The 12902-nt window shown below is 43.5% G+C and overlaps 1 protein-coding gene across 1 annotated transcript in view; it reads right to left on the bottom strand.

The window, feature by feature from the left end:
* Positions 1-12902, bottom strand: part of TMX4 (thioredoxin related transmembrane protein 4) — a gene marked incomplete at its 5' end in the record, with an annotated part of 75138 nt that overhangs the window by 7699 nt on the left and 54537 nt on the right. Inside the window, one exon of the mRNA XM_019515884.1 lies at positions 9792-9893. Coding sequence (XP_019371429.1) covers positions 9792-9893 — 102 coding nt within the window. The remainder of the gene's footprint in view (positions 1-9791; positions 9894-12902) is intronic.

Consider the following 12902-nt stretch of genomic DNA (forward strand, 5'->3'; position numbering starts at 1 on the left):
TAACTTAGTAACAGACATTATGCAAATGCTAATTAACTTACTAACAGACATTATGCAGATAGTCTATAATACAATTAATTCACTTCTCGCATGCTTATATTGCATTTTATAAACTATTAATATACCCTTAAAAAAAAAAAAAATCAAGTGACCATTAAAGGATTATTTCAATATGTTGCTGTTACAGTCTTCCAAATCAGAAGTGTAAAAAGATAGCTACACAAAATCTAATGGCACATGACACTTGGTTTGTTTTCTAAAGCAGGAAAAATAATGGCTCTGGTAAACTTTTAGTAGCTACCAAATAGCATCACAGCCTTCAATGGGAACTGCACTTAAAAAGTCATGTTCCTCTTTTCCCATCTTAGCCAGACTCCCAAATAGCCCCATGTCACTACAAGCAGAAGGCAAAGACGTGCCTAAAATGGTAGGTAGCTGCTATCACCCCAAAATTTGCCACAGTCCCCACAACCTGCCCTTCCAGTGCTCTTGCCAAGCACCAGGAAGAGACTGGAGCCGCCACCAACCCCAGCCTGCAGCTGTAGCCTGCTCTCATCCTGCACACAGATCCAGGGGCATGCACCCCTCAAGAAGAGCCCGGCGCAGGCCCCCAGCCTGTAGCCCTCCCAGAGTGTATGTAACCAGAGCCGCACCCCCCCATGCCACACCCTGAACCCACTGACAGTTCTCTCACTTTCCTCCCTGCTGCAGCTCCAAGCCTCTGCTTCTCCCCACTCACCCCAGCCCCAGGAGCAGCCAACGCCAGCTGCCTACAGCTGCTGCGCTGCCTTGTGCCCCGAACCTCCCGGGGCTCGACCCATCCCCACTTATCCCAGCTCCTGCTGCACCAGATCTGGGAGCAGACAACACCAGTTGCCTGCACCACGGCACAGCACGGATCAGGAGCTGGGGTGAATGAGGACAAGCAGAGCCCCAGGGAGTTCAAGGTACAGTGCAGCCCAGTGGCTGCAGGCAGCTGGTGTCAACTGCTCCCAGAGCAGCTTCTGCAGGGCTTGGGGTGAGCCCCATGACCCTTCCCCTCCCCCCACAGACTTACCTGCTGGGGAGCAGGGGTGCCAATGCCAATCACATGATAATTTACCTCGCATGTAATAAATGTTGGACACAACAGCTCATTCGTATTTGCAGAACCCACATAAAATCGAGGGAAACCTGTATTTTGAGTGATATCATAATTGTGCTATAAAATTACAAACCAGCCACAATTCTATGAATGTGTGGCTAGTTGCTATTCCTTGCACAATAAAGATCTTAAATCGTGCCAGAAGCATAACATGTACCAGGGACCTGAAGGGCCACTCCTTAATTAAGGACTTATTCTGTCAGAATTAAGGTCTGCTGTCTGAACCACTCCAATCAATTTTTTTGCATCAAAAACACCAAAGCAGATGTCCAGTCCACAGCCATTAGCTGACTGACTACTGAGCATGCAAAATGATTCATGTAATTCTGGTACAATGGCAAAAGCTAGACCAGCATGATTGCTCCACTTGCCCACTTTCCTGAGGACAAAACACTCTGGAGAATAGCATAGCTTCTCTCCCACCCCCTGAAAAGCAGTGCAGATCCAATCTGCAAAGGAACCTATTAGACACGTGGTCTATAGAGCTGAAAACAGCATAAAAATAAGATACCCCTGTGGTGTCACAAGAAGTTGCCCCTTGGTAAAATTGAGCCAAATTAAAGCAACAATGGAACCACGCTGTAATCTGTCAACTCTCTTAAACCACTTTTAAGTTCATGCTTTTGTAGAAGCTTTGGCTATAAAATGCATGTTGCATTTTGATCAAATAAATTTAGTTATGCTCAATGCATTTTTATTACAGTTGCATGCAATCTACCTGAACTTCTACCAAGTATCATTAGGAGACTGAAAGATGGAGATAAATGCTCAGTAAATCAACCATGTGGTTGACAACTGGTTGCATAAAACAGACCTTTGATAGTGTGCTTTAGGGCCTTTGTTTAAATTTCTTTGAGAAAAGCCTGATTAAGTAGCGCACTGAAGAAACTAAAAAAAAAAAGATTCTTGCATAAGTTCACCTTTCCCCCTCCCACTTCATTTCTGTTTATTGAGCAGATAGTTTATCATACTTTTTCTGCATTATGGGGCAACATTCAGTGATCTGAATCCTCTTTTCAGCCACAGAATCAAAAAAATACAACCCAGTAAGTATATGCTTCTGGTTTAATAGAAGCATCACTTGCAAATGAATGAAAATAATTCTTCTGCTCCATTCAGCACTGGTAAGGCTCTACCTGGAGTTCAGTGTCCAGTTTTGGACCCCACACTTTAAGAAAATCATGGACAGTTTGGAAAGAGTTCAGTGCAGAGCAACAAAAATGATTAGGGACTTGGGAGGCAAGACTCATGAGGAAAGGCTGAAAGAGCCAGGGTTATTTCGCCTGGAAAAGAGAAGACTGGATGAGTAATTTGATAACAGTCTGCAAATATCTGGAGGGCAATTACAAAGAGGCTGGGGATGGCTTTTTCTCTGTTGCCATACGGGACAGGACCTGGGAAAAAGAGTACGACATTAAGCTTCAGCAGGGGAAATTTAGGTTGGAGATTATGAGGAATTTGGATTTTGAGGGTGGTCAGGCATTGAAATAGGCTATCTAAAAAACCTGTGAAACCTCCATCCTCAGAAATTTTCAAGAGCAGGTCAGACAGATGCTTGGCTGAGATGGTTTAGTCAGGGATAATCCTGCCTTGAACTGCAGGCTGGACTAGGTGACCTTGTGAGGTCCCTTCCAGGCTTACTTTCCTATGAACCCTCTGATCAACAGCTTCAAGGAGGAACACATTTTCACCTGTAACCATCTATATGCCCATCCTCATCCAACTTTCTTAAAATTAGTGCCGTGTTGATTTTTATCAATGCTACAGAGGTGCCAAACACGTTGGCCTGCAAGATGAATATGGTCTGCCAAGCTCCTGGAGGGGCAGAGAATTTGGTGGCAAGCTGAGAGATGGTGGCATTAATCCCTGCAGTTCCCCGAGTCAACACAACAGCTCAGTCACCCACAGTGGTTTATGATGCCGCTGCCACCACAATCTCCTGGCTCAGTTGGTCTGTGAGTCTTGCTCCTCTGACCTCTATTTTTAGCCAGAACTGTTTCGTAAAATTTGACCAAATTTTGTGAATAGTCTTGAGCGACTTAAGCCAAACTTTGGCCAAACTATTCAACAACAAGAATTCACCCACGCCCAGCTGCAACTTTCCTGTGAAGTTTATGGTCATAAAAAGAAAGCAAAAAACCCCCAAGAACAAATTAAAAAGTCAAAGAGCAAAAAATTTTCTTTTATTATTTATTTATTTTTTTGCAAATTTTGAGTTGTCAAATATGCATTGAGAATAGTCCTGAATTAATTTTCCACTGAAAGACCTGGAACAGGAACGTAATGATCATTGAGGCATTTCAAGGATGGCACATCTGTTCCAGACAACTATAAATATAGTGTCCATGGAGATTTCCATAATTTGTTTCTGTGCCTTCTCAATAATTGTCTCAGTAAATTTGCTGGACAGAAGACAGAGGTGCAAGGTTAATATATGAGAAGGCTACAGATTTGGAAGCGCTAAGCAGATTTTTTTCTTCTTTTTTCTTTATATTTTCCACCTTTTTCTCTTGAGATTCTTCTGCTCTTAACAGAAACACTAAATGAGTGAAGTCCATGCTTTCAGTCTGAAGGAGCTAAAAGTGCCAAAGGGATGTAGAAAAAGCCAAGTCATTTATACTGACTGACATTGCCCTGCCTCTTGCTTCCTTTGTGTATGCTGCATTGAAGCGCCTTAAGGTATAAAAGAAAAACCCCCCAGCAACTGCCATTTAAAGTACTGAGGCTCTTTGCTTGAGGGGGGAGTAAGGAGGGGAAGAATTTTAGGGAGTATATTTCTTTTCAACTTAAAGTTACTGTATCCCCTGGACAATTATCTGGCTTGTTTTGCATAATGTGTATTCTGGCTACTTAAACAGGCTTTGCTATGGGAAGATAATGTAACTTGAAATGAAAAGACCGTCTTTATCTCCATTTGCCTGCAAGTATTTAAGATTCTAGCACATCCCAAAATGGTAAGAAAAACTTAAAAAAAAAAAAAAGCAGCAAAGAATGCTGCCTTACAGGGAAATAGATCTCAGGCACCCAAAAGTGGAGTTTCCCCATCCCCTACAAGTAAATGCCAAGAGATAAGCCAGGAGTTGGCAATGAGGGCCACTTAAGGAGTTTTGGTGAGCTGTTGTGGGCCAGGGTGCAAGGGAATGGGGGAAGCAATTGATTCTATCCAGCCCTGGGCCCATCTGCCCCACACCCACCGCTGGGGGCACTGGACTGAACTGGTGGGTCTCCATGGAGACCAGCCTGGGACCCCCATAGGCAGGACACTGCTGGGCAGATGGAATGGGGTTGCAGGCAGGCAGAGAGTGGCATCTGGGAGTTGGATGGGTCTGGGACCAGTATTACAGGGAGGTGACGGTATGAGGCCGCTTCCTGCAGGTCCCTGCCATAGGCACCAGTTCCATGGCAGAGACCTGAGGGGAGCAAAATCACAGCTCTGCCCCAGGTCCTGATCCCATGCTGTCACCACCCTTTGGTCCTGGCCCCAGCCCCTACCGATCTGTCCCGCTTGCAGATGCTGCTCCTCACCCACCCACAACCCCATCGTATCCGCCCAGCCCAGCATGCCCTGCCCACAGGGGTCCCAGGTCAGTTTCTAAGAAGACCCTGCCCACCCTCCCACTCCATCTGATGCCCCTGGCAGTGAGGATGGCTGGGGTGCCCAGGAAGCAGGTGGTGACACTGGCAGCATCAGCTGAGCAGAGCAGAGTGAACTGCTGCCATGGGGGCTGCCAAGAAGCACAGTCCAAATGCTGCACTGCCCCTGCCCCACTGTGCACCCAGGAGCAGCAGGACGAGCCACACACATCATGGGCTGGGTTTCCCCCCATGCCTGGGCCAGGTGGAGCCATGAAACCCACTCCCAGCCAGACAGACTCCTTCGACAGGCTGAATCTGCTACATGGGACATATTTTGCCCACCCCTCAGCTAAGCTCACTAATTCTGTCCATTTTTGGTTAGCAACACACTTTTTAATTGCTTTGAATTAATTCAAAAATGTTCATTAAATTCAGAGTTTAAAGGCTATATTTTTTGTAACAGTAAATTCATCGTTGCATAGGTTACACATCAACGACCAGAGCGTGCATCCAAATTCTGTGGGTAAATATGTATTACCTTTCTGTGGTGTTTACAATCTGATTCTCAGGACACAGCCCTCAGGTCTAGCAATGCTTTGCTCAGTATAGGACTGAAGGGAAGAACCAAAAGAAGCCTTTAACTAACTTTTATACATCCTAATACTTGAGCTACATATGGAAGTAGTTCAGTCCCACAGCAGGATAACACTCACCTGCCCAATTACAGCAGCTGTACAACTGGAAAGTACAGGGACCAGAATCTGGTCATCAGCACTCCAGTGTTACCAAGGTCATATAAACTTCTACTGGAAATAGTTTTTGAATTTTATGATCACCAGAGGATTTCAGAATACTCTTGTGTGCCAGCTCTGCTCAGTTACAACAGATGGCAATATCACAAATGCTTAACTTCTATGTCACCAAGAGGGTCACAAACCAGAAGAGACTACATGGAAGAGAACAGAAAATCCAGTTCTGATGCAAACTAAGCTGTTTATGAAGCAGAGGAATTATCAACTATTACACATTTTCACACAATCAAATAATGAGAAACCATTTATCTTTTGTGAAAGAGTCCAGGAATAAAAAGTTAGATGCTAGCAAATTAGAAAAAAAAAATCAGAATAATGTCAAAATAAACTTATGCTTTTACTAGTCAACAGTTAATTGGAGATTACATTGCTTTACTTCTACTTCTGAGTGATCCCACAGAGAAGTAACATTGCAAACTTGTAGTGAGAGTGCACACACTTCTGAGCAGAAGGAAAATTGTGTAATAGGTGGGATAGAAGCTGTGCTGTATGTAAAACCTTAAAATATTTAGAGTAAAAGCCCTTTTATCCAGCATTTTACTAACTGGCATTTCTATAAACTAGAATTTCTGGCCGGCCGTGGGGGGAAGAAGCTCACACGCAGCTGTCGCCGCCACCCACCATCCTGCGCTGCTGCTGCTCCACGTGCGGCCCCTGCCACCACCCCCACCTCCCACATGTGGCTGCCAGTACCATCCCCGCCCCGCTCCACGTCTGGCTGCAAACCTCTGTGGCTCAGGTAACTGGCATTTTTAGACTACCAGCACCCCCCATTCCCCACTCATGCCAGAAAACAGGGCTCTTACTGTATATAGCAACTGTAAACATAGAAGCCTTCAATATAATAGCACATCTGAAATCAGTTACTACTTCATTCCCACTGATTTAAAAAGTATTTTTACTTGAAACAAAGCCAAAAAGATCAAAAACATACCCACTCAAATTAGTTTCAATAAGCTCTACTCCATGTCTAAACTAATTACTGCAGCTAGTAAGACTTTGCTCTGCAATGGGTAACTAAGCCTGAAACAGGAATGGAGGGGTTTAAAAGGATGTGTGAATTCTACAAGTACTGCAGGACTAAGGGAAAAAGATGATCTGCAATTTCTTTTTAAGTGCTAGAACAAGAGATATATGATCCTCATCACCTAACCAATTCAAGGGTTGTTGGAACAATAAACTCAAGTCTCTCCGCAGCTGACATTCATGACCAACATTAGTGCCTAACTGATCCCCAACTGCATGCACGCTATGTTCTTTGCCAATGCTCTTAAGTCTTCCCTTCCCTAACTTACTTCCCCACATCCTTGTAAACCCTTCCTTTTCTAATCACAAGACCAAAAAACGTTGACTTCCTTCTGTTGCATTCATAATGTCTTGTCACATCAGTCTTTTCTTTTCTTGTTCCACAGCCGATAGAATTCTCAATATTTTCTGTCAGTCTGCATTTCAGTGCTTCTACTCCCTGAATCTCACTTTTAAGGGTGCAACTTTTGTAGTCTTACATAACTGTTATCCATATGACTGACTTCAAAAGTAATTTCTGTTTTAAAGCCATTCCTTCTATTCTTCCAGACTGTTGGTAAATTTACCATGGCTGTTTTACAGTGCCTAACATCCTTTGAACGTCCCATTCAAATGAAATATGTTGATTAATGACTGGACCTAGACAAAAAATACACCCAAACAACTCTTCAGCCTGCTCAAGCAATTCCATTTTATAAGAAGGCTCAGGGTGTGGTTTTCTTTCATTAGGGCCATCATCTTTGTCTTGGAAATATTAAATCAGACTCTTGTACTACTTTATCTACCCTATTGACAAGTGCTGTGGTGCCTCAGATAATGTAATCAAGCCCATCCTCTACATGTCTCAATATTACTTAATCTCCTGTCTTAATGCTTCCTCTAAAACTGTACCTTTCCTCATTGACACCTATTGCAGACTATTGAGATAAGGTGACATGGGTATACTCTATCACATTACCCAACTGCAAACCATTTTGGCATTAATTCTGCCATTCTACCGCAGAATTAATTACAATCATTGAATTAAGCGCAGCCAGGATCCCATCTCCAGCATAGTCAGCCATAAGGTATGTTGAACCAAGTCAAATGCCTTAGTGAAATTGACAAAAGAGACATAATGGCTGCCTGAATCCTCAAGCCTCACCCATCATGATCCTGAGATCAGTCACTTAATCTTTTATGCCCTTTTCAGACGTCATTATACATCACTGGAATTACAACACAAAAAGGCTAGATGATAAACTGCTATTTAAAGAACCTTTGATTTTGAAATACTAACAAAGCAAATGAACAATTACAGTTTAGATCTTACGAGCTGAGAAACTTTCAGTGGTCTCCAAACTTTTTTGATCGCGTAAGCCTATCAGTAAAAAATTGAGCACGCACCCCCATCAGTAAAAAAATTTTGAGTACGCACCCCCAATAAATGTATACTTATATAAATAGAAATAGAAGTTCTAATATTTTCTTCCCGCCCCCCAATGGATAGTCTTGTGCACCCCCTGGGGTGCGTCCATCCCACTGTGGAGACCACTGCAGTAGTTCATTCACAACAGAAATAAGCCAACTCTTTCAAGCACCTCAAGAAAGAAACAATGGATATGTGCATTGATGAAACAGGTGGAGCAGCTAAGTCCCGGATGTAAACATATATATTTCTACTTTGATTTCCCAATTCTTAACATCACTAATAAAAGGAAGCAATTATTACCATGGTAGAAGAGGGGTATTAGCTTCATTCAGACTGTGTCGTCTCCTTACCTGTCATACTCACTTTGGCTTCCAAGGAAATGTATTTAAGCCATGACCTCTATATTCAAAGGATAAGTTGCTCAACTGAATATCAATATACTGTATTTACCTGAATACAATATGACCCTGAATATAGGATGACTCTCTCCCAATAATTGGATTCTACACCTGGGAAATATATAAATTTATTATGATTTTCCATGTATGGAATCTAATTACTGCAGGGTTGTCTTAAATGTGCTCCTTCCCCCACTACTGCAGGTGGGGGGAAGGGGTGATGAGGAGGGTAGTAAGGGGGAGGCAGCAGGGGTGCACGTGGTTGGCAAGCGGTAGGGGACAGTAATGAAGCAGGCATTAAGGGACAGGCATTGTGGACGTGGTAGGGCAGGCAATGAGAAAGAAAGGCAGCTTGCCCCCCTTCTGCCCACCCTAACCCTCTACTTACCCCCCATTATGCCTATCTCCTCACCCCCCAGACTCCAGCTGCCCCAATTCTTCCTACCCCTATTCCCTCCTCTTCCCCCCTCCATGCCACTTCTGTCCCACACAGCCTCAGCATCTTCCCTCTCCAACCCCTTCCCCCAAGTATCTTTCCCCCAGGCCTGGGCTGCAGCAGCAGTGCCAGTTCCATGCCACTGCTACAGGGGTGAGCTACAGCCATGCTCTATGCCCCTGGCTGTAGCAGTGATAGAGCCTGGTTGCACAGAGGAAAGGTAAGGAGTGCAGCAGAGGGGGAGAGAGAGGGAGAAGCAACACGGGGTAGTGGGGAAAACCAGGGACTGCAGGGGAGGAGTGGCAGGGCCTGATGAGGCAGCAGGGGGCAGATAGCAGCTGTGGCTCCAGCTGTTGCCCCAACCCCAGAGCAGCTGCCTGCCCCCCCACACCCCTTCATGCTCAACTGTAAGGCAACAAAGCTTCTTTCCTCATCTTAAGAGGGGGAGGAGGGAATTTTCTAACAGAGAAAATACAGTAGTTGACATTTAGTCTACTCTAAAATTATAATACTTTTAGTACTGTAAGATACCCATGGAATAACCAAAGCAGCAGGATCTAATTTGAGCTGGTGGTCAATTTGGACAAAGATAGCCAGTTGGGGAGGTAGAAGGGGGCAAGGGGCAAGACAGAGACTATTGGTAGTGGGTCCCATGTAAAGAAATCTGACGGAACAATGGGTGGGGTCAGCACAAAGAACAGTTGTCCCCAGAATATCTGCTAAAGTGTCTTGATGCTATTTAATAAAAATGTTATTATGGCTGCCTCCATTAGCATAACTGATCATGCTTAGTCCCATACTATAAAACACACAGCTTAATATATTGCTAAAAAAACTCCTTATAGCTCTTGATTTTAAATAAAAGCATTAGAAATGCTGTTTTTGTCATCAATTACTGTGCAGCAGAACTCTCAGAAGTATTTTCAAATACATATTTTCTCCCTATTTAGTTGTAAGAAAAAAAAAATTAAGAACAAAATATGCTTACCAAGCCCAGGGTTAAACCAATCAATAAGGTGGCCAAGATGAAAATTGCATAAGAACCCCAAACATGAATTCCAAGAGTGTCTGTGAAGTAGCTGTGAATTTGCTGCAAATGGAAAAAAAAGATTTAATTTGTTTTTAAACACACACACTGTACTATAGACTACAAGGGGATAGAAAAGGTTAATTATCCATTCTGCCATCACCTATTTCTCAAATTGTTCTTCTCAAGTTAACTCCCAAATGACACTTTCCTTCGTGTTTTCCTCTAATAATTAACGGAGAAAATCTTTAAAAAAACAACTGACCATTTTTTCTTCCTGTGATATTCTAAACTTATTAGTGCTACAGTAACAAATCAAATTGAGTCAATATTTCATGGTGGCACTTCCCTTGATTTACAATTCAATCTCCATCATGAGATGAAAAGCCTTCTTGAATCACATTGCAGAGCACTGAAGGCAGAAAGTTAACCTAAAACTTACAAAAGTGCATACTCCAAAATACCTACTTTCAACTGGTATATTATATATACACTGAAGTGCAGAACTAAGCATTTATATTAAATAAAAAAGAAATAAAAGTCAAAGAAGTAAGTATGGAGGTATCTTCACAATACAGAGTTGAATCTTTTCCATTCTTACTCTATTTTTGCATCTAATGTCCTCACCTCTATTTCTGTTCAGAAATTGGCTAGCAAAAAAGGACAGCAGTAATAAAATGAAAGACTTCAGATTATCCTAATGCACTTAGCAAACAGCTCTGCTAGCATTAAGGATGTTAACAATCCAGATAATTAACGGTTTAAACTATGATTAGCACACTCACAAGAATTGGAATCAGAACTGAGTCTAGATTTCAGGGAGTTTATCTTATCTTATTTACTTGAATCCCAGATGAGGTTCATCCCTGCTCCCCTGCACCCCACCCATTCAGCAAAAGGGAAAAAAAAACATGATCTTGAATTCAAGTACAAAGAGAAAGTGGGGGGCAAGGGGTCAAAGAAAGTGGGATGGGGGGCAGGGTCAGAGTCACAGCAGCTGCCTGGACCCTCTGCTGCTTCTACCAGCCCCAGCAGCCTCTGCACATCCAGACCATCCACCACACCCCTCTCCCCCTCAAATCCCCAACTGCCAGGTGTGGCTCCAGCTCCATTTTCTCCAGGGGCACAGAGCACATGCAAGTTCCATCCCCAGCATAGCCGTGCAGCAGCATCCTGGGGCTGGCGCCATGCCACCACTGCCAGGCAGGGGACAGAACTTCCACATGCTCTATGTCTCAGGAGGGAATGGAGCCAGAGTCATGTCTAACTTAAAGGGTAAGGGGACAGGCGGCAGGGGGTCCACCTGCCTCCCATCCCAGCTGCTGCTTTCCCCACAGCAGCAATGAGGTAAATTAATTTAAAGATGACCTTCCAATAATTAGATTCTATACCTGGAAAACTATAACAAATTTTCCATACAAAAGATCTAATTACTGGGGGGCAGTCTTATTTTCAGAAACCATCTTAGGTTTGGGTAAATACCATATTTACCCAAATCTAAATACCGTATTTGTTTTGTAATTAATGCCAGGCTCCAAGTATGAGAGGTTAGAGAAAGGTAGTTAGCTGGGTTAGTCTGATGTTAGGCAGGAGGCAGGGCAACGTGTCACCTTACAAACTAACTTAAGAGCGAAGCTAGGAGGAGACTTTCCTGGACACTGCAAATTATCCCAGATCTGTACGCAGAGGCAACCTGAGCAGGGTGCGGGGCCTGGGGCAAATCAGCTGCTCTGCCCAGCTCCACGGGGCCCAGGGCAGTCGCCTCCATTCACCCCCTCCAGGCCCTGTATGCTGCAGAGTTTTGGGGGGTTATTTTCTGAATTTCTCTAAAGTAACTACTACTAAAGTAATCTGTCTTCGCCTTGCTTGCAGTGTCCCCCTTTCCCAATCCTTTGTATTTAGAGAAAGTTAGTTATGTTAGTCTGAAGTTAGGCAGTTAGACTATACAGTGCCAACCTGCTCTGCCATCTTTGTACAGTATTTAAAATTACCTTATTCTTTTCTATTCAGTACCCCTGCCCTCTGCAAATCCACTCACAGCATCTGATTAAGTAGGTTCTTATCTATGAAAGCTTACACATTTTTGAACAAGTTGGTCTCTGAGGTGCCACCCTGTCCTCCCTTCTCTCTCTGAATATGGTCTTTAGGCAACATATCCTACAGTATTTTCAGTCAAAATGCTTCATAAGAAAAAGCATGCAAATACATGCATAAGAAGAGCATACAAATTGCACCTGAGCAAGAAAGAGAACCTCTGTCTCAAGTGTCCCACCTCTGAAGTGTAATAGAGAATAAAAAAGGATATGTACTTGTTGGGAGAGGAACAGAAAGAAGAGCAACAGGTTGTGCTGCTGACCATGCCTTCCACCGTGACTGAAGGGGTAGCTCAGTCTACTAAAAAGTATCCAGTCAAGTCTGCCAAACCTAACACTAACCCGTTTCTGACTCTGTTCATTCTATGCCTACAGATATCAAGGCATAGATTTGGTTTGTGGCCTCTCCTTCACAGAAATCTGAAACCCAAACACCTGTGCTCCAGGGATCCACAGTTATGAGCAGCTGCTAAACTTCTCCCACTGTTATGCATGATAAATCATTCTAATCAACCTCATTTTAATAATTAAGCAAACATGGTATGGGGCTCAGGGAAATCAAGGGTTGTGATTTTCAAACTCTTCCCCTCATAGAAGAAAGTATGTCAAGTGCCTTCAGTAATGAGATACATGCATATGTACAGAATCCTGTCATTTGCCTTCCCCCTGTCTCCACAATGTATGTGGGTAAGAGTTGGTGGTATATACCTATTAAACTGTTGGCAGAGGCCCAGGATTGTTCTTGATGAAAGGAAAGCAGCAGATCAAAATTTCTTTTAATAGCTCTGTTAGGGAAGTCTTAGTGGAGGGGAAGGGTGGGGGGGGGGAAATGCAAGTGTGAAAATATCTCAGCCAAATTCAAAGTTAAGGAGCCTTTATGAGAGAGAGCCTGCCAGTAGCCCATTCCGTTGTACCAAGAAAACTGAAGCTTGAGAACCCTAGTAATAGTAGTTATACCACTAGATTCATAGATGTTAGG

This window comes from Gavialis gangeticus, unplaced genomic scaffold, assembly GCF_001723915.1.
Source record: "Gavialis gangeticus isolate Ggan-Ray unplaced genomic scaffold, GavGan_comp1, whole genome shotgun sequence".
In the NCBI taxonomy this organism is placed as follows: domain Eukaryota; kingdom Metazoa; phylum Chordata; order Crocodylia; family Gavialidae; genus Gavialis; species Gavialis gangeticus.